The following is a 21,432-nucleotide window of genomic DNA, read 5'->3' as shown; positions in this document are numbered from 1 at the left end:
CCGGTGGCATGGTGGGTAATTTATGTCAACTTCAGGGGCAATTTTCATGACGTACGGTCAGAAACACTCCGTCCTTTAATAGTAGGTATAGATATAGATTGAACGGCCAGAGACGAGATGCGGAGGATGGATCACGCCATGGACACCCCCAAGTGTATGTATCAACGAAATACTTCTGAACGAGTTCCTGGACATGTCGAGTTGTGCTACTCAGAGATGCTCAACATAAATCCTAGCTATTCCCTCCGTTCCTGAATAAGATAAGTCATTTTAAAGATTCTAATATGGACTACATACGAAGCAAAATAAGTGAATCTACATTTTAAAATACGTCTATATTCATCTGTATGTAGTCCCTAATCAAATCTTCAAAAAGACTTATATTTAGAAACGGAGGGAGTAGTTTACATGCACTTTAAGCTACTGAACTTGCCATGAACAGATGATGTTTCGGACCAAACTTCGAGTTTCAGTCTGCTTTAGAATTCTACAAAGATGTTTTGATGTTATGTATATGGTTCATGCTTGCAAAGTCCTAGACGGTTGCAGGACCAACTAGGAGATATGATGGCTTTTCAGGAATCTTGTATCCGATTTTGTTGTGTCGATTACTATTTTTAAGACGAAGAATCAATTAAGTTCACCTCTAGGTGAAGTTTCGCTGTTGTGTGTGCAACTTCATTTGATGGACCATGCATTCACTTAAGTTGAACCAGCTGGGTTGTAATATATGTGATGTCAGGTTTCAGAGTTGTAATGTTTTGTCACTCCTATACTCTGAACTCTATTCAGCGTGACCTGCTATACTCTGAACCAGGGAAAATAATTCGTGATGCGGAAAATTTCATGACACACGAAATTTCAAACATTTCGTGACATATTTCGTTAATTCCACACCGAAACAGAATCCCCAAATTCAAAAGAATTTTCACCGAAATTTTGCTTGCAGCAGAGGATAGTGATTTCATTAATCTACTGAACATATCTCGCAATTCATTGCATAAAGCAGAGGACAGTTGTTACTGATGCTTCGGCTACTACAGAGGTTCAGACCAGCAATGTCATTCATCACCTCATGGACAACTTGCTGCAAGAAACTACTAGTACTAGCCCTGTAAATCTGTAACTATGCCAGTATTTGAATAGATTGTGTGCTAGTGGCGGCAAGGTTGCTCACCTTCTCCAGAAGGAGCAGGCGAAGACTTTGCACCTTTCCGACGGCGCTCAACCGACTGGCCTTAGCAGCGTCACCGCGCCCGGCAGCAGCTGCCGTCCCATAAGGCAACAAGTATCCACCGCTGGACTTCTGCCCAACAACCACTGTGGGATTCCATGCGAAATCTTAGCCAACATAGCGCATCAGGGGCCTCACCATCGACAGAAGCTTTTTTGTAACATGCGTCCGCTACTGAACCTGCAGTCAAAACGCGGGGTTCAGGCCAGATTCGGAGTTTCAGTCTAGAGTTCAAAATCCTACCACAAAATGTTTTGGATGCTATGGTTCTTTCATGCTTGCGAGTCCTGGGCGGTTGCAAGACAGAAGTGGAAGGAATATCTTGTGAGATTTTAAGGTTTTAGCTGGTTGTCCCATGAGCTATTGCTTTTGGGATTCAGGAATTCAATCTTAAATACTGGCATAAATTGAAAGATGGTTAGTTAGTCTTAAACATAATCTACCAAAGTAAGTGGGAATGAATGAAAGCTCCCAAACAAATCGACTGTGGTTTTCAAAGGCGTCCAAGGGCCCAAGAAAAAATGTCAGACATATGAGTCATCAGGTCGTGCGGTTACAGCTGATCGTATCTCGAGATGCAAGATCAAACAGAGAGAGAAAAAAATGAAAGTGAACTTTTGTTTTCTGAGAAACAGTAAATTTCTTCTTAATTTGTGGGGGAAGAAACGGTTTAATGTAGGACTGAGGCTGTGTTTGGTTGAGCTGCAGATTCTGAAAAACTGTTGTGCAAAAGCTGGAAATCTAGTAAAACTGTACAAGTGTCCGTAATGCCTCTGAGGTCTGAGTGAATATGCGTATGTGCTAATTGACCGTAAAGCCGTAATCTATACATTGTTAGACGATGAAACCATAATTTTGCAAAAGATATGGACCATACAAAATTCAAAGACGAATTGGCATAGGATTGTCTTCCCAGTGTTAGCAATAGCACATTTTGTTCATCTGAATCGAATCATTTTTGACTTGGGAGTAGCATTGGTGGTTAAATACCACCGAACTTCAAGGGGACAGCTAAAAGTGGTCGGTTTGAAAGCTGAAGAAGCTGGGATAGGCCTGCTGCGAGTTTTTACACTATGAAAAAGTTGTGGCTTCTATAATTTCAGCTTTCGGAAAACGCTCTTTGGTTGGCTTTTAGTTTTTTGGCAGCACAAGTTGGCCCAAACACAGCCTCTACCATGTACGGGCTGTACAAGAGAGGCAGGAAGTCCTGAGTCCTTCTCCCTTTCCTAAAAGAAAATTATGGCCCAAGTGGCCTCTGTTTGGTTTCGTTATGAAGAAGGAAACAGAGTTGCTCTCCTTCCATGGCAGTGAGAAACAGGGGATCCACTGATTAAAAAAAAAAAAACAGGGGATCCAACAAGTAACAAAGAACAGAGTGATCTCTTACTTTCTCGTGGACATTTCCGCTCATTTCTTTTTCTGAAACCGTTCAGGCAGCATTGCATTATTGATGTTACATTGAGTGAATCACAAGGGATGTAGCTGCACGTACATGCCTACGAGATGCCCCTTCCGTCATGCATTCAATATTCAGACTTTCGCCCTGGACAGTCTGCTCGCCGACGTGGCTACGACGAGCTGCAGCAGCTGCGAGCCGCCTAGCCGCTCCAGGTACGGGGCCACCGCCGGCCCCAGCTTCAGGTACGTGTCCACCAGACACAGCAAAATAGCCTGCAATATATGCAACACAGGTTTATTCAAGATTGATATGATTCAAGAAGAACAGGTTGTGTTTGCCAGAAAATAGAAGATGATCTAAACACAATCTGCAAAAGTAAGTGAGAATGAATGAATGAACCTTGCGAACATATGGGCTGTGGTTTTCGAAGGCGTCCAAGACCACGGGTAGAAATGTCGACAAATTGTCCATCAAGTCGTCGTGTGACAGCCGCATCACAAGCTGCAAAACCACAGAGGAAGGGAAAAGTCCGCAGTAAGGAAAAATCAGTAACAAGTCAGAAATATATATATGCTGCTGCTGCTAGTGAAATGGGCTAGATTAAGCACGAGATTAACCACAATGTAATGAATCTGATGGGGTAAGACGCTATAGCTATTGATGCTAACACTTGGCCGTGTACATCCTAACATTCAGAGTTTCAGAGGCTGGGAGATGTACTCACACCGAATACATCAACTGTTGATGCTGACCTGGAAAACCTGAATGCATCCTAACATTCAGACTTTGATTTTGCATTCAAAACTAAAAAATTGGACTTTCAACTGTATAACGTGTGATGCAAATTTTCAGTTGAATACATTAAGGTTTATCCAAATTTTCAGTTTTGATGCCAGCACCGAGATCAGACCACGTGACCACACACTATTACATAGTACATCAACTGTATAACAAGGGAGGGATTTACCTTGCTCAAACTGTTGATGCTGACAATAAGGATTTTCTCATCATGGGAGACCAACTGAGAAACAATTGCCTGTTTATTTAAATGAGAAAGATAAGATGCCAACAACCGTGAAAAAGGAACATCGACAGTTTCTCCAATTCATCTACATCAATTGAAATCCTAAGAGTATTCATAAACGCACAAACATAATATACTCCCTCTGTTCATTTTTATAAGGCGTTGTGGACATTTGCATTTCAGACAGAGTGCAAAACAGCTCAATTTCAGTTGTCTGAAACGACTTATAAAAGTGAACGGAGGGAGTAAAAGAAACTTACCAGAAGGCATCTCAGCGGATCAAATTGAGTAACCACTGTTGTCAGACAAATATGCGCCAGATTTACTACCTGTAATGACAATGACACAAAAGGCCTCAGAGAGCCACTTTATGGTTGAGACAAATCCTAGAAGAGCGCCTTGGTGTACTAGTACCTTCAAGGCAGAATCTTTGGTTGCATGCAACAATTTAACTACAAGAGTCTCGATACAGTTCTCCAATGCCTTTTCCTAGAACACATGGCCATAGCAGATGTCATTTCCATGGAAGTTACATCAATGGCACAAATACTCACTATTTAGTAGTTCAAGAAAAGTATGTTCCCACCAAAAAAAAAGAAAAAGAAACTCTTACTTGTTTTTCAAGAGTTCCAGCCAATAGAGAAAGGGCAAGCTCTCTGGTGGATTCAGTTGGGTCATCAAGCATCTCAAGGAGAGAGGAGGACATCTGATGTAAATTCTGAAAGAGGAAAAAGTATGAGGTGACATTAGAACCAACAAACCTAGGAGTGGAATACCCCTTATTACGATAAAAAATAAATAAGGCGATACAAATAGATCAGCCAAACCTTGATTGGCGCTGAATGACTGTTCGTCTCAGCAACACTCCTCATGTCCTGTTTATCGAAAAACCATATCTGTTACACAGGTAACTACCTAAAAGAATCCTTAGACGCCACCACATGTGTGCGCTATAACTGTAGTCGAAATGGAAAGATGCTTGAAAATAATGATAAGAAATAGCACCAAGCAGGTCAATCAAGTAGTTACAAACCTGATGATGCATCTTGGAAACGCTTGGCTCGTGACTCTGACTACCATTCATCATCATATCCTTGCTTCGCCTTGCAGGACTAAAAATTTTACCCATCGTTTCAGGTCTGTGACCATAAGATTCACCACCCAATTCAGATTCAACCTTCGCAGTACGACGCCCATATACTTCCAAGTGAGTGCTTGGGAGATACTGAAATGCGGAGCTAAATACTTCATTGACTCTAACATCACTAGATTGATATGCGTCATGCTGCTGGGATTTATGTTGCCTTCCAACATAACTTCTGGGATGAGGATCTGTAGCAGCAAAGCGCTCAAAAGATGGCACTTTCTGTTTATGTCTCCTTTGCTGCAAGAACTCTTCTAGGTCGCTCCCTATCATAGGGATTAACTGCTTTATTGCCCGCGTAAGTTGCTTCTGTTCTTCCATCGACAAGGTAACTATAAAGCTTAACATGGTTTCTGGATCATAATGACAATAGACTGAAGATAAACCAACCACTGCAGCCTCTTTTAGCTTCTTGTTTCTATCCTTAAACAGAAGAGTTAGCTTTCCAAGCCATGGCTTAAGAAAACTGCTACCAGAATAGATGTCAGAGCTAACTGTGCATTTTGCAAAAGAGGCCTTTGCAAACTCAAGAATTGCAAGCTTTGACTTTGGGGATTTTTGCTCGTCTAGTGAACGAAGCAGAGCAGGTAAGAGAGAATCAATGGAGTAACTTTCACCTGCAAGTTTCAAAATTGCGAAGCATTGCTGCTTGGTTGACTCCTTTGGATCATTTAATCGAGAGAAAACATGGGGCAGCATCTTGTCCAGATAATGTTCAAAGGGCTTCTTGAAAACCGGCATGATCTCAGCAAGTGATGAAAGAGCACCATGCGCCACTTTATGATGCGGATCACCCAAATACTGACTAACAAGCCTCATAACCTTCTCAAAATTCTGTGCAACTTCCTGAATGCCTTTTGGTCCTCGCTCGAGCAAGTGCTGCCGTAAGAAGTTGAATGCATATACCCTCATCATCCAATCTGACTTTGGGTTGAGGCCTAAAGAAAGTGCCCCTGGGAGAGATGAGGGCACATCCATGCTATTGGCCATTTCACCAATAATGAGTTGTTTACCATCTAAATCACCTCTTGTACTGGCATAGAACCAGTTTGTCATCAGCTTACTCAGGAGAGGTCGCCGGAAGTTAGGAGTGTGGTTATTCGATGAGTGCTTCGGAACTACACTCTTTCGAGGAGTTCTAACACAGGGCCTCTCTTCTTGTTGGGTCCTTAATCTTCCACCTGATATTCCATTAGAGCTTGATTTAGTGGGCCTTTGGTTTAGCAAGTTTTCCGACTCTTCTGAACTAGCAGGAGGAGTGCGGCTCAACATCTCAGAAGGATCCCCTGATGCTTGAACTTGACAAGAAGTTATATGTTCAACCTCCGGCTTGCACTCGGCCTTGTCCTGGAAAGTTGCTATGACAATTGCGTCTGACAATAGAATGTCTTGAGTTGGTTCAAATGGGGTGGCAGAGGGCAAATCACGGGATGGAGAACTGATACCTGCATTTTGGTCTGAATTCAACAACAAAGCAGAGTGGTCGAAACCGAGAAAAAGAAGAAATAGCAAGGTATTTTTCCATGACACATACCTGAAACACGTTCATCAGGGTCTCGAACAGGAATTCTTTCTTTTCCTAATGTGCTCATATCCTCGAATGTTCTTCCAGTAGCTAAATCATCTTTACTATCTTTGGCCGGAATTTTAAGGGTCATATCAGAATGACGAGGTATTTTCACCAGTGCTGACTGCAGGTCCCCAGAAGAAATTGATGTCTGAGAATCGACCATGACAACCTTGTCCATTGCAGTTGGAATGCAAGGAACAGACTGAGGTTGCCCGAGCTTAACTCCTTCTATTGGAGATAACTGCTTTTGATGGGTCTCAGCATCATCATCGATTATCATCTACAAAATTAATAATATCATAGAGTCAAACCGCATGACCAAATAGGCAAATATGCAAGGTAAATTTGAGGATGTATATACTTTCTGCCTGGATGGTTCAAATGACGAGAAGAGCTGATGAGAACGTTCAGGCCAAATTCTGGAGAATATCCTGTAGCATGCCCTAGCACCGGACCGAACCTTCAAATAAAGGAAGTTGCTTAAAACCTAGAACCAAATCACCATGAAGAATAGTTTCGAAAATGGCATCCACAAAAAGAATGCAGCTCAGAGTGCAATGCCATGTTGTAAAATAGAAGTCCTAGGCGAAATGTAGGAACCATTCCAGAAAGGTTAAAAGAAACTGTACTAATGAACGTAGAACCATCTTTTTTTCTGGAAGAGATTCAGAACCAACCATGTTTCACAATATCGAGCAGAGTAGCCAAAGGTGTTTGTAGCCTAGAAGATACATTGAGAAAAAGCATAGATAACCCCAAATAAAAACTAGGATCTTAATACCCTCAACCATCAAAAACCAAACAGATCGCCCCCTGAGTCCTTCTTAGCGGTTTCTCATGGCGGTTTCGCCTAGGCGGCGAGACGGAGAAGTCCCCGCCGGGCTGGTCATTCCGCCGAACACTCGGCATGCGCCCATGAAGAGGCTGACGTCTCGGACCCAGGACTGGGTGGTCTTAGCAGTCGGAGGGGGGCGATGACGAGGCCGTGGAGTCGCCTTAGTGTGGGAGCATGCCGTCGTACCAGGCTCCACCTGCCCTGCCGTCCATGCCGCGTCGCCCACGCTGGAAGCCACTATCCTTGTCAACAGAGACCGTCGAACTGGCTGCACAAAAGCTCAATGGAGTCCTCGCGGCCCACGGTGGCGTCACTCGTGGAGGTGTTGCGCGGCGTCCAGCGGCTCCGGCGCCGCCCTCGTCGTAGAGGGAGGGGCCGATGTGCCGCTCGACGGCGAGGTCATGCCTTGGCCGGGAGAGCGGAGCGCGCTGCGGCAGAGGGAGCGGAGAGATGGTCGACTCGATGGGGTATATTACACTAACACATGTGGGGCCCGGAGCGAGGTGGCTATCCAAGTCAAATATGGTCAGTGTGCCACGTGGGCAAAACCATCTCCAAGTAACAAAAGGCCTCTTTTGTGAAACAAAAGGGAAATGATTAGTATCTACCGACGGCCTAATCCTCTACCACGTGTCTACCTTCTTTTTTTAGAAACGTCTTCATCTTAACCAAAAACAGGACCACGGTTCGCGCGGACATTGATTATGGAAAGGATTCAAATTTCTGCAACAACATCTTACTTGCAGAATAATTCTGCAGCAAAACCTTTGTTGCAAAATGTTTCTGTAAATTTTTTGACTTCTGTAAAGTTTCTTCGACAAGATTGTTGTTGCAAGAAAAAAAATTATAGCAAGACCTTTGTTGCAATAAAAAAAATCTGCAACTTGATCTATGTCGTAAAATTTTCTATAACATGACCCGTGTTTCCGCAACTCAACCTATGTTACAGTAGTACATGATGACGCCCGGCCACTCCATTCGTAAGATCCAACGACTTAGGAGGTGGCGGATCTTTTCAAAGAATCCGCCGGCTGAAGCGTAGCAGCTCCCAAACAAAAATGCTAAATATAGAAAGATTTACAAAGGGTTACACGCTGACTATTTTTTTTTTCTTTTTAACTAACTTTTTTAAGGGGTGAGGCCCTCACCTCCCTGCCCGTAATGGAAGTATCATATGTAGTATCATGCATGCCAACTAGGCAATTTTGATGAGGTGGCATAGAATTAAATGAGAAAAGAGAGGGTTGAGTATCATATCATCATATACCGTATCATATTAAATGATGTGGTACTATGTGTCTTGCATGGCAATAAATGAACCACCCTATAATACTAACACATGATAGTATGCATTACGGTTGTGGTATCATACACTAGTATCATATGCTAGTATATGATACTACCCATTACAATCAGTCTTAAAATTCACCTGTCTGTAAAACTCCCGTAAACATATATATCATTACTGTTTGGGAAATGCACATTGAGCCAACATGCCATGCACAAGGCGGTGGAGGCTGGCTCCTCCCGCACGCTAGATCCGTGCTTGTCAACCCGGCCGAAGGAGCTAGCGGCTCATGTGCAATGTCCTCTGCCAGGCGTTAACCACGCTGAAGATGGACGGGAGGTGAGAAGGTGTTCTGGCTCAGCATTGAAGACTCGAAGCGCCTCGCGATGCAGAAGGAAACCGCCGAGGCGGCGGATAGCGGGTACGACGAGCAGAAAAGACGATGACATATCTCCCGCCGCGGACGCCTACCGCTGCTCGGTTGACTGCAAGGGAAGATCCCGGCAGAAATAGTGATGTCCGTCTCCTCGCTCTCTCGATATAGTTTATTCTATACCTACTTTAAGCCAACCGGCAATGAACCATGCTTGTCCGATGAACTCTTTTGGGTTAGATTGTGCTATCTATATGTAAGTTTGATCCACATTGCATTGCTCATTTACGTTATGTAGTTGCATGGATTGTATGAATTTGGGGGCGAACGTTTGTGGAGCACGACCATGGGCATGGTCAAATGGGGGGGGGGGGGGGGGGGGTGACCTGTCATTGTGCATGGATGCCGGGACGCGTCCATGAATGTATAGGGGGTACATTTGGCAATCTTGGTTGTAGATGCTTTAGCAACAGTTGCTTCAAAACAAATGATACCGTACTAAGGGTAACTAACTCAAAAGGTTATAGAACTAGATAACAAAAAATAATTGGCAAGAGAATTGTTTGTAGCCGAACTTGTCCTAGATACATTGAGATGAATCAATAAAAAGGCAAAGATAAGAAAGAAATTTAAATATTCATTTCACACTCCTCAAAAATGTAAATTGAATGGAGAGTTGGAGACATGCATGTAAATACCTCACTGGTTGCATCTGCTATGCAACACTTTATGAGTTCTTCATACAGATTAGCCGATCTCTGTAGTTCGGGAGTGTCAACCCAATACTCTAGCATCAGTATTGCATACTCACAACACCTACAACAGCAAGACATTTGTAAGTATTCATCCAAGATCAATGTATATCACCCTTCTTGGTGCCTTTCATTACCTGCCACGGAGAATTGCGCTTCTGTCATTTTTTGCGCATTCAATAATTCTTGGTAGGATGCGAGCTACTTTGCAGTTTCGTAGCATCTGTATAGACAATATTGTACATCAAACATGTTACAATCAAATGACAAAAACTAAAAAACACTTGTGTATGTACCTCTTTTATACAGTTATCAGCAGACTCGGCAATTACAAGAACGGTGATCACGACATTCTTTAGAAGGGCCTACAGATATGAGATGGCAAAGAGGTTTGTCTAAATGCAACCAGAATGGGTACAAATATAGGATGCAGAGATAAAGGAAATCAACAACATACCGGAATAAGCAACTCAGCACATAGTTCGAAGTCACGCAGTAGCTCCTTTGATAGAAAGACTAACAAATGGCATGCCTAGAAATATAGAAAAAGAAGTAGAAAGCCAGGCTTCAGTGGGTGTACAAACAAATGGTACAGAATATGATAATTTCCATATATAGGGCATATAAACGTAAATGATTACACATAATATATCTATATCCTTTTGGGTCACACTACTTTGCTCTGCTACTTTTGTGGCAACTATGTTAATTTGCAATACCTGTTTTTTACAAAATAATGAAACAAGTCTTATTACTACGGACGTGAAACGGAAAGAGCCAAACCTGTTTTACAACGCTAGATCTCCTGTCCAGAAGTTGAGCTATAAGAGGGGGCATGAGTTGCTTTAGAAGCGTGGGGAAGGCTGAATAATCTGCGGCACCTGCAATGGAGGAAAAAAGATATATCCTCAGAAGAACTCTTTCTCTTACCTATCTGATAAGTTTAACTGTCTAGAGTGCATAGTGAAGTAAATGTTATCCGAATTTGCACCTCCAAGAACTATGCCTTCCACTCTTTGCATTGAAGTTATCCGAATTGACCAGTCATTCTCTGGCTGTAAAGTAGACGTTATTTTTCCTATTTCCTTTATCAAATCTTTCTCAGAGAATACTTTTATAGGCTCAATTGATTTTCTTGTAATATCTTCTTCCCCTGCATAAAGTGCGACGGATAGATCAAATACCAATATTATCAGGGATATATATTAAAAGATTAACAATAGGAAAGACACTAATCATTGACAAACAGTAAGTCATCAAACATCATGTTCGTTGGCCTTAAAAATAACAATACTCCCTCAGTCACGGTTTACGTTTAGAAGGCGTTCTTAGAATTTTTTTGGAACCTATGTGGTTATTGATTGGTTGTCAGATGGGTTAAAAACAACATTCACACTACGCATGCATATAGAAATAGTACAACAGAGTACTAATCAGCTACTATGGGTAAATGCAATGCGTCCTAAACCTTGTCTATTATGGAAATGCACGTAATTTTAATCGTGCCTTCTAAACCGTGACGGAGGGAGTACCAACATTGCTTGTTCTTAGCTTGCTACCAATGGTCAACATGCCTTAACATTAAACTTCAATGTAGATATTCCATATTTTGTTGGAAGCTGAGTCATCTCTTTCGAAACAGTCAATACTCTGATTCAAATATATTACCATATCTATTTTTTACATGAATATCAATGATATTAAATTATGTAGTTCTTGAACATTTGTAGTGCCCCTTAAATTGTTACAAGAAGATGATAATTACATATAATGTTTAACACTGTAATCCTATTTTAGCAAGTATTATTGCTAAAACAGAGTAATCCTAGAAATTCATAATTCACGAACATAAGTCGTCACCATCATGTTTGTAGCCTTAAAATTAACAATACCAACATTGCTTGTTCTTAGCTTGCTACCAATGGTCAACAAGCCTTAACATTAAACTTCAATTGTAGATATTCCATATTTCATTGGAAGCTGAGGCATCTATTTCGAAACAGTCAATACTCTGATTCAAATATGTTATCATGACCATTTCTTTTACATCAATATAAATGGTATTAAATTATGTAGTTCTTATACATTTGTAGTGTCCCTTAAATTATTACAAGAAGATGATAAATTAGGTATAACGTTTAACACAGTAAGCCTGTTTTAGTAATGGGGTTTCCTATGAAAGATTATTGTTAAAAAAACAAAGTAATCCTAGATACATGCTATATATATACACAAATATGTATCTAATTAAGCGATTGCTTGGTGCGAAATATACCTGCTAGAAGTGACATATCTCTTGTGTTGCTCTTTTGTTTGGGATTTTTCCTTACTTGATTAGCACTGGAAGATTCAGCTTCGCTTGTCATAAAACTACTGTAGTGGACATCTGGTACACTAGAACCTGCTTGTGTATTTTCCGACCTTGCATTCATCTCCTTCATCTGCAATATCAAAAATACAAACTAATTTGACCTTTTGCTTCAGAAGGTATGTAGTCAAATATGGCACATTCATGTCCCATATGTACTGTTCATATTCTCGACGGCGGCTGTTGATGATAGTTTGGTAGTACGTCGCTGAAAATGCATGTACTTCTTTTGAGCCTACATTCCATCTCTCATTCGGATCTAATTTCAAATAATTATATGGAACTCAACTGCTACTGACGCTAAACACCCAGATAATAACGGTGCATGCAATAGCATGGCGACAGGATTAATGAAGCAGAATCGGAAGCCCGACAGACAGGCCAATACCTCCATGAGCAGCACGAGGAACCTCCTGGCCGCCTCCCGCACGGCAGCGTCGCCGTCGCCGAGCCGCCCGACGACCAGCGGCGTGAGCTCGTCGGCATGGCGCCGCATCGCGTCACCTCCTGCGGCGCACAGCGCGTCAAGCGCCGAGCACGCTGCCCCGGCGTCTCCGCAGCCGAGGAGGCCCGCGCAACACTCGGCGAGGGCTGCCGCTGCAGCGGCTGAGACACCCGCTCCCGGAACAGGCGCCAGCTCCCGCAGCCTCGCCGCCGCGGTGGAGGACGCCATCCCGCTGGCGCGAGGGTTTTGTGGGCGGGTGCGAGGTGGTGGTTGAAATGGAGGGAACGACGAGAGGAGAGGCAAAGGGAGAGCTAAACGAGATTGGTATGGGAGTGTGGGTTTATAGACGGTCTAGAGCTGATTTTGACCATCATTGCGTCTGTTGGTTGGAGGTTGGCACTTAGATGTTTTTTTTAGTTGGTTGATGAACACTTCCAAGTTGACATGCAGGGCAAAGCCTATGCCAATTTCATTCAGTATATTTCCAAGTTATGGAATAAAATTCCATAAAAATTCGTAGAGATTATTTTGCACTTATTTTCAACGAAAACAATTTACCCAAAACATCTTGAAGACGATTCTTCATTTATGTATCGTCCAATGAAACAAACATTAGTACAAACTCAATTGTCGTCCAACACATTTTCCATATATAAAAGCTAAAAGTCTTAATATTTAGTTTGTCCCTATTGAAGTACATCAGCGGCAATCAATACATGAGCTCTTTTAGGGTGATTGGCGAGTTACGAGTCGTAATTTCGTGTAACTCCTCCTCTGATTTTTTCTGACCGTCGGATCCAAAAAATGAGTTAATGCTTTATTTTTTGGTCAAAAGGGTAGAATGGTAAACATGTTTGTAGCAGTTCCACACAAGAGATAGGACATCTTAATACAACTGAACAAAAGAGAAACAACCTTCGCAGCAGCTTCTTCATAAGCAAACCAAACCGTAAGCACACCCACCGTTATTTGTATTTTCATGTAATTTTGTTGTTGTAACTCCTATTTCTTCACCATTAGATCGGAGTGGTTGAACGGTCCCTAAAATAGCCAATCATCATAACAATTGTATCAATACATTCATCGCACTACTCAATCACCCCTGGCCCTCCCTCCACCACCAAAGATCAACAAGTTATATCGCCACCTGTCGTAATGGCCAATCTTATGTTTGACGGCCTTCTACCTTGCTTCGCACTCTCGTCGACGATACTTCTTATGTTCAATCCTTCCTTTTTTTGTAGTGTGTCCGTGGTCAATGATTGGTTAGTGTGTCGCCGGAACCTCCGACATACATTCTTTATATCACAAAGTCGGACCAAACTTGTTATAGTGTTCACTCAACTATTTACGGTCTTGTTTTCTTTTACTATTCCCAAATTTTTCATATAAGCTAAGAGGACCATTAGTTTGTTCACCTTGATGGCATCTTTTACCTGTAACCTACATCATCCAGCAACCAACACGTTCCTCGTCACACCATATTACTCAATCACTCATGACCCTCTCTGCACCACCAAAGGTCGACAAGGTATATAACCGCTCATCATAGTCCAACACACTCGCGTGGACAATGACACCTGAACGGCCAACCTTGTGTTCAACGGCCTTCTCTTTTGTCCTACCTCGTTCCCGATGTTTCTGATGTCCGCTTCTTTAGTTTTTGCCATGTGTTCACGGTCAATTGTGTAGTCGGGAGCAGCACGGGGACTTCTAACATACTCTACATACATCGATCATGAACCATGGTACCAAACTTGATGCGTCGTCTACCCAGATAATTGAAGATCAATGTACACCATTTCTAGATTAGTATCGCACTGTACAACCTAACTTGCTGACTTGGGCAACAGTCGAGCAAATAAAGAACAAAACGTGTCCTTGAAAAGAATGGCAACCTAACTATACATCCAAAGAGAAGCGTGGGAAACCTATGGAACACTTGATTAGTACTACTAGCTCTCAGTAGTCCTACCTAGGAGTTGTATGCGCGCCAATCAATTGGACCAACACCTGGCTGTTGTAGCATCGTTGTTGTGATGACAGGAGCAATGTCCACGATATATTCTTAGTTAACCACAGACCAATTAGCATGTCAATTCAAGAACGCGTGTATGCTGGGTCTTCGGTCGACGTCTTGTCTTCTTGTGCTAGGTTTGTTTGTGATTGGAACGTGTGATTTAGCTACAACAAATTTCGCCAGGGAAAATAAGTTGCAACTCCTGGTTGCTACACTGTTTCTTTCGTAGCACGTACTGCATGGTGTTTTACATTTGTTCGCCCGTCACAAGCAGTGAGACTAACCATTGTTCCTTATTTTACTTGGACACGGACAGGTGTACTGTTAATATGTGAGTGCAGATCACTGGTGTGGTATTTTACCGGGGTAAAAAACAATATATTAATTCCACGAAGATAATGTGCTAGGTTAATCTGTTTTAGAAAAATATCCAAAGAGCATATTATATTTGATAATTATTTAGTATTTTCTCCGTTCTATAATTCTTTTCGTGATTTTAGTTCAATCCATCGAATCCATAAATCTTGTCATGGTTTTAGTTTGACAAGAATTATGAAACAGAATGCGTAATTATTAAGGCAAAAAGTAGCCACTAAAGATATTGATAGGTCTAGGCAAGATAGGAACAAAAGTCTACAAATCATTTTTCCAAGGTGACGGATGCTTTTTTCTAGGGCTAGGCAGTGATCAGGAAGCGACTGCACTTTCCACCGTCGACCGGCTTCGTCATGCGTTCCATTGCCCTCTATAGGCCCTACGTCTACTCGAGGGTGGGAACCTCGGATATGCATGTCTGGTTCATGTCCTATAGGGGTTTCAAGTTCTTCGTCGTTGGTGAAGTTGCGGCAACAACGGTGCTAAAAATAATGGTTCCTTGGCTTATCTTCTATTGATGGCCTTCCTCAAAGGGTGTTGACGAAGCAAAGGGTTCGAATGATGGACAATCAATTCAGCCAGATTAAGGTTTGTCCATGACGGCCTACGAGGGTATGGCATCGCCGGTTTGCCCCGGTATTGGAATTCTGGTTTGAACCTACTAGCTTGCCTTTGTGAAGAGGCGTCATATCCTGACTCCTCATGAATTGTTCATGAGGTAAAGGTACAACATCTCAAAGGCTTATTCCTTAAGTTAGATTTTTGAAGGCATACAACTGCTTGGACTGGTCCTTCCGCCGCCTTGTTCTTATGTGAAGGGGGTTCGATAACCGTTGATGTTATCGGACCATGTTGTTGATCAAGGGCATTAGCACCATGATTAATATTAATGGGAAGGTTAACCCCTATTTTAGATTGTCTCGCAGGGTGAGACAGGGGTCCTATCTCTTCCATCCTCTTTAATCTTGTGGTCGACGCCCCTGCGATTATCCTGGATATAAGGCTACGAGAGCCGACCACATCTCTTTTGTGGTTGGACATTTTATTTTTGGAGGAGGTGACCCACCTCCGGTATACGAATGACATCATGTTCACGGTAGAGAGGTCTAAACTTGATATTATCAACCTCAAGTTACTTCTCCACTTCTTTGAGGCCATGCCCGACCTTAAGATCAATTTTGATAAGAGTGAGGTTGTGTTGTTAGGGTATTCTGCCGACAATCAGAAGTGAATTGCAGGCAACCTTAATTTCAAGTTGCCCTCCTTCACCATGGCGTACGTTGGGATGCCGTTATCTGATTCAACGATCTCAGTCAAGGATTTTGATCCTCTTGTGGGACGAGTTACATCTTGGTCTGAACCATGGTGTGTAAGATTTACATTCAAAGGGAGTAAATATGTGCTTATCGAATCATGTCTTTGTAGCATTCCCATGATATGATGGGGTTGTATATTTTGCTAGAAGGTGTGCATAACTCCTTTGATAAGGACTTATTGTGCTTCTTTCTGCAGGCAATAGATGGATGCCAGAAGGACCTGGGATGGGGGGGTCTAGGTATTCTCGTGTCCCACTATATGAATGTGCCCTTATGTTGAGATGGGTTTGGAAGTTATTCAAAGAGGATGGGCCCTTCTGGCAGTAGATTATTAGAGCAAAGTATTTGTAGGGCTCTTCTTGCATGCGAACGTAAGGAGGGGTCTCAATTCTTGAGATCCATTCAATCGATCAAGAATGATATTTGATTAGGACTTTCAATGTCCATAGGAAATGGAGATGGGAGCCTCTTCTGATGGGATCCTTGGATGGGCAGATCTCCACTCTACGTTCACTTCCCGGGTTTGTTTGCGATCTTCTCGGACACATAATTGTTAGTTTTCTTGGCCACTCACAATGAGAATTTGATCGTTAGTTTCCTGAGGCCCAAACATTTCGGCCAAAGGAAATCATTGCTTGGGCTAGTCTTCGACGGCCCTCCCATCGATGCGTATTCAGATACCATATGTTGGCAATTGACCACTTCGGGGTTCTTCTCTGTTGGCTTGGCATACCAAGCACTATACCGCATGTTTTCTCTCTCATGGAACATACTTTTGTGGAAATTGCCCTGTCTTTGAAGATCCAGGTCTTTGTGTGGCGGATTCTATGTGTTGTCCTCCCATCAGAGAGGGAGGTGGTCAAGCAGAATGTGCTTGCGATGGATTATGCCCCCTTTGTGGTGTCACCAAGAGTGGGATCCACACTTTCTTCACCTGCCTCATTGTCCGTTTTCTTTGGTTCTTTCTTGTTGAGGTTCTGGGCCTGAATGTGAGGCCCTAGACCTGCCCGAGTTTCTTGAAATTCGGTAAACCAGGCCAGTAAGAGGAGATGCCTCTTCTGGTTAGTGTTTGCGGCAATGGCCTGAACCCTTTGGACTACGTGTAAATATCGAGCAAGTCTTTTTTACGGCGGGCCACTAATTTTATATTCAAATTTCCGACCTTTTCAGCACACGACCCATGTAGTGGGCACGGTCCTGGCTAGGCAACATGATGGATACTATTAGTGCGGGACCACATACATTGCAGGATGCCAGCGGAGCTCCGCGACAAGGCAACCATTGTGGGACATCACGGAGGCGAGCACACCCAGACGATGATGCATGCACAGCCGCACATAGCACAACTTTATGAAGTTCCTTGCCACTGGCAAGATTCTTGCACCGGCTAAGGTCACCGGAGTTTCAAGGGCGTTGAGGTTCCATTTTCCCGGTCACCAAGGTGGCCGACAACCGGCGGCCTGGGTTCAAGCAGCGGCGGACGGGAGAAAAGGAAAATAAATTTTCAAAAAGTGGCGTCGCGGAGAAGTAAAATAAGGAGCGTTGGGCCCCCGAATAAACCAAGGAGCAAAATTCTACTCCTCTAAAGGTTTGAGGGATATGGGTTATGTACGGTTAACTCCCTCATTTTTCTGTTGTGAAGCTTTTTAAAGGTTTTTAAGGGGTCGGTTAGAGATGCTTTAATCTATTTAGTTATTTTCAGAAGTTGCTAGTCCATTTTTAGAACAGTACAAAGGAAAAAAGTTGTACTCCTTACTACTCCCTCTGTTTCTAAATATAAGTAATTTACAAGATTTTACTAGGGACTACATGCAAAATAAAATAAATAAATCTAAAGTATGTCTATATATATATATCCCTATATAGTCTTTAGTCGAATCTTTAAAAATACTTATATTTAGAAACGAATGGAGTAGTGGCAGAACTTAATTCATGCATGAAACATCTCTAAAATCTACCGAAAAGTGGTGGCTGCGGGCTAGGGAGAAGGTGCACAAGAATGCTAGAAGGAACTTCGACACGATGGTTATTCTGGTGCACTGAAAACTTTGGAGCGGGCGCAACGTCCGGATTTTTGATAATAAAATTCCCTCGGCTGCCTAGGTCTTCCAGTCTATTCAGGAGGATATTCTCTTCTGGAAATCGGTCGGTTTGATAACCGATCTTGTTTAGCCGCTGGTTGTTCCATATCTAAAGTTTGCTCCTATAATATTCGGTCTAGATGGCAAAAACTGTAAAACCTTATGAAAATTCTGTTTCTTTCTAATAAAATATGGCTGCCCGCCTTTTGAGAAACATCTCCAAAAGAACCGGGCTCACAGCCACACACAGCTCTACATTCAGAGATTAGGAGTCAGACACACAAATACCGTGTGAGTCATCAAACCATGTTTGTTTGCTCCTATGATTAGAAGCCAACAAACGATCGGGCCAGTGATGGTCAGTCAGTAAGAAGCAAGCACAAAGAACGACAAAGACGACGACGACGACCGCTCCTCGTCGTTTAACATTGTTAAAATGCCAGCCAGCGGTGGCGTTGATCTTGACTTGTGCAGTTGTTAGAAGCCAACCAACAGCCGTGTCAGTGAAGGTAAATTAACAAAGAAAGGTACACAAAAATGTATGCCACCGGTGGCGTTGATTTTGACTAGCTGAACCCGTGCCTGAGATCTGAACATCTTCCGCCTTGTCTCGATGCAACCTAGACTGGGTATGCCTCTGAATAAAAATACACTGACTCGACGAAGAAGATGACCGGCCCCAACAGACAGAAACAGGCCGCGGTATTCGTACCGTACTCGGACGTGGCTATACGACCAAACGGACGGTACAGAACTTAGCAACGACGAGGAGTCCAAATCAAAATACAACCATTTGACTAAGAATACTATTACTACACGATGTTGTATTTTCCAGACGCGCTGCAAAAATTGTGGCATGAACGATCAGGACACTTGGACGAGCGACGTACCAACTGAATGAAACTGATCATGAACTGCCCTTTTTTGCGATTATATATGTTAGGTGGGTTACTATTATTATACACGTCTTGGCCATTTCAGACATGTATGTGTACATACATGTAGAATACTCATAGCATCGATCATATTCATACCACGTACGCGACGCAGCCATGTGTATATAGTTTCCTTCCACGCGTACATGTGGACATATGTGTTTCTTGCTAGCTAATTAAATAGCACTACACGATGATGGCTTACCAACCATCACATGTAGGCATGACTCCTGGGTAGTATCATAACTACTCCCTCCGTTCCTAAATATAAGTTTTTTTAAAAATTACAGTATTAGACTACATACGGATGTATATAGACATATTTTAGAGTGTAGATTCACTCATTTTGCTTCGTATCTGGTCCCTCATTGGAATGTCTAAAAAGACTTATATTTAGGAACAGAGGGAGTAACTTGGATTGACTATTCGTCATCTTGTGTAAGAAATAGCTATTCTTTTTTTATATAAACATAACGTAATGTTACGTTTCATAAATTTTATTTTATTTAATACGCAAAAAAATTAAGAAAAAATATAACGGCCGTAAAAAAATCTATGTTACGTAAAATTGCAAATGTAAAAACATAGTGTAAAATATGTACAAAATATATTTTTTTCGTCTTACGACCTATATTTTTATTTTTTCATGTTAAATTTACGTAGTGAATCAATATGAATATAACTATTTGTATCTTAAATATAATTTATTTATGAAACAATTGTAAAAATTACACTCTCGTCTTAAAAGTTCTATCACCTCATCCGGTCTCGAGCCTAGTCATACCATGGTGTGGCGCTGCACCCTATCAAAATTAGCCAAGACATGATTAAGTATTATAGAATTCCAACGAATATGAGCAATGCAAGAACCCCTTTCATCCATACTACTAATGATAAAAGTATATTTTGACTTATTACCAGTCCACCCCTTGATAATCATGTAGCCTCCAAACAGTCTGATTACACATCAATGGATATGTTACTCCATTGTAGCGCCAATGACACACCCTCCCTTATAGCAAGGAGTTCGACTTCCAGTACATCATTGCATGCAAAAAGATGTGGATGGGAACTAAAGATAATAGCCCCATCATGGTCTCTAAGTACCATACCCGAGCCTGCATTATCATCTGGAAAGTACAAATTTTCCTTTGATTGTAACTTCAGTAGGGATATATTGTATGTATTTTAATGAGCATAAATAACTGGCTAGGAATCAAACAGAGATGTCCGTTGGCGGTGGCAATTTTTCGTGCACAATTTAGTTTGTGATGTACCAAATTATCCAAAAAAGCATCATTATACAAATTGTTTCCTCGTCAGCTAATTCATCCATGAGCATATTATCACATATTAATATCATAGATAACCTTACTTATTGTCATGCATGCCATATAGTATCATACTCCCTCCGTTCCTAAATATAAGTCTTTTTAGAGATTTTATTATGGACTACATACGGATGTTTATAGACATATTTTAGAGTGTAGATTCACTCATTTTGCTCCGGATGTAGTTCATAGTGGAATATCTACAAAGACCTATATTTAGGAAAGGGGGAGTAGCATTTATTATGATACGTTATCCTAATATGATATTCAACCATCTCTTTGATCATTTAATTTTGTGCTACCTAAGCAAAATTGTTTAGGCATGCATGATATTACCTATGATACTTTCATTACGGCTGGTATTTGAGGCTAGTCATAGTGGAGAGTAACTTGGACTAGTAACATCCATATGTTACTATATGTTACTAGTCTATGTTACTATTTTCATAGTGGGTAGTGTCATAGATGTGATAATTAATATAGATGTCTTCATTTATTACTTTATAGAGTCATTTCACATTAAAAAATGTTTTGTGATGGTAACATATTATGTTAATCTTTTTGCCTCTCTCCTTATTAATTACTTATAACATCACATTTTTTACTTATGTGGCATTTATGTAACTAACTATGATACTCCCACTATCACCAGCCGAAGGCATGGGATTGCACCCTAGAGTTGAACCTTAATTACCTAGTTTGTGATGAAATCAAATGCTACTGCTATTGTGTGTTGTATTTTCCTTACCGAAATGCACTGTACATTTTCCCAGACCATTGCCATAGCCATTGTTAGGTAACTGACTGAAGCAGTGACACCAATGCATGAACTGGTGTTAGTCGACTTGTCCCTATGGAGATGCATGAACTGGTGTTCTCATTTCTCACCCTTGATTTTTATGTGTTTTCCCTCTCCGGTCCATGATTATGTGAATGTACAAG

At 41.8% G+C, this 21,432-nt stretch overlaps 1 protein-coding gene across 1 annotated transcript; it reads right to left on the bottom strand.

The window, feature by feature from the left end:
• Nucleotides 1-2,621: 2,621 nt before the first annotated feature.
• Nucleotides 2,622-12,686, bottom strand: LOC123404672 (CLIP-associated protein-like). Its single transcript, XM_045098611.1, has 18 exons — nucleotides 12,376-12,686; nucleotides 11,895-12,060; nucleotides 10,611-10,772; nucleotides 10,403-10,500; nucleotides 10,077-10,151; nucleotides 9,916-9,984; nucleotides 9,757-9,842; nucleotides 9,566-9,683; nucleotides 6,733-6,831; nucleotides 6,336-6,651; nucleotides 4,691-6,246; nucleotides 4,485-4,532; nucleotides 4,271-4,375; nucleotides 4,072-4,146; nucleotides 3,918-3,986; nucleotides 3,601-3,669; nucleotides 3,033-3,134; nucleotides 2,622-2,905 (listed from the first exon to the last, which is right to left on the bottom strand). Exons 1-18 carry the CDS (start codon nucleotides 12,658-12,660, stop codon nucleotides 2,765-2,767), a joined length of 3,639 nt encoding a protein of 1,212 aa, XP_044954546.1. The 5' UTR covers nucleotides 12,661-12,686; the 3' UTR covers nucleotides 2,622-2,764.
• Nucleotides 12,687-21,432: the final 8,746 nt, after the last annotated feature.

The sequence above is a fragment of the Hordeum vulgare genome, chromosome 6H (genome assembly GCF_904849725.1).
Source record: "Hordeum vulgare subsp. vulgare chromosome 6H, MorexV3_pseudomolecules_assembly, whole genome shotgun sequence".
Taxonomy (NCBI): domain Eukaryota; kingdom Viridiplantae; phylum Streptophyta; class Magnoliopsida; order Poales; family Poaceae; genus Hordeum; species Hordeum vulgare.
Note: the sequence above shows the minus strand (reverse complement) of the source record. Positions and strands in the feature narration are given on the sequence as shown.

Bases quoted from the DNA above. Each gene is read 5' to 3' on its own strand.
- LOC123404672 (XM_045098611.1), bottom strand. From the start codon at position 12,660: ATGGCGTCCTCCACCGCGGCGGCGAGGCTGCGGGAGCTGGCGCCTGTT. The intron at 9,985-10,076 runs GTATGTTGTTGA...TCATATCTGTAG, and splicing joins GTGCTGAGTTGCTTATTCCG to GCCCTTCTAAAGAATGTCGT. The intron at 2,906-3,032 runs GTTCATTCATTC...CATATATTGCAG, and splicing joins ACAGCCCATATGTTCGCAAG to GCTATTTTGCTGTGTCTGGT.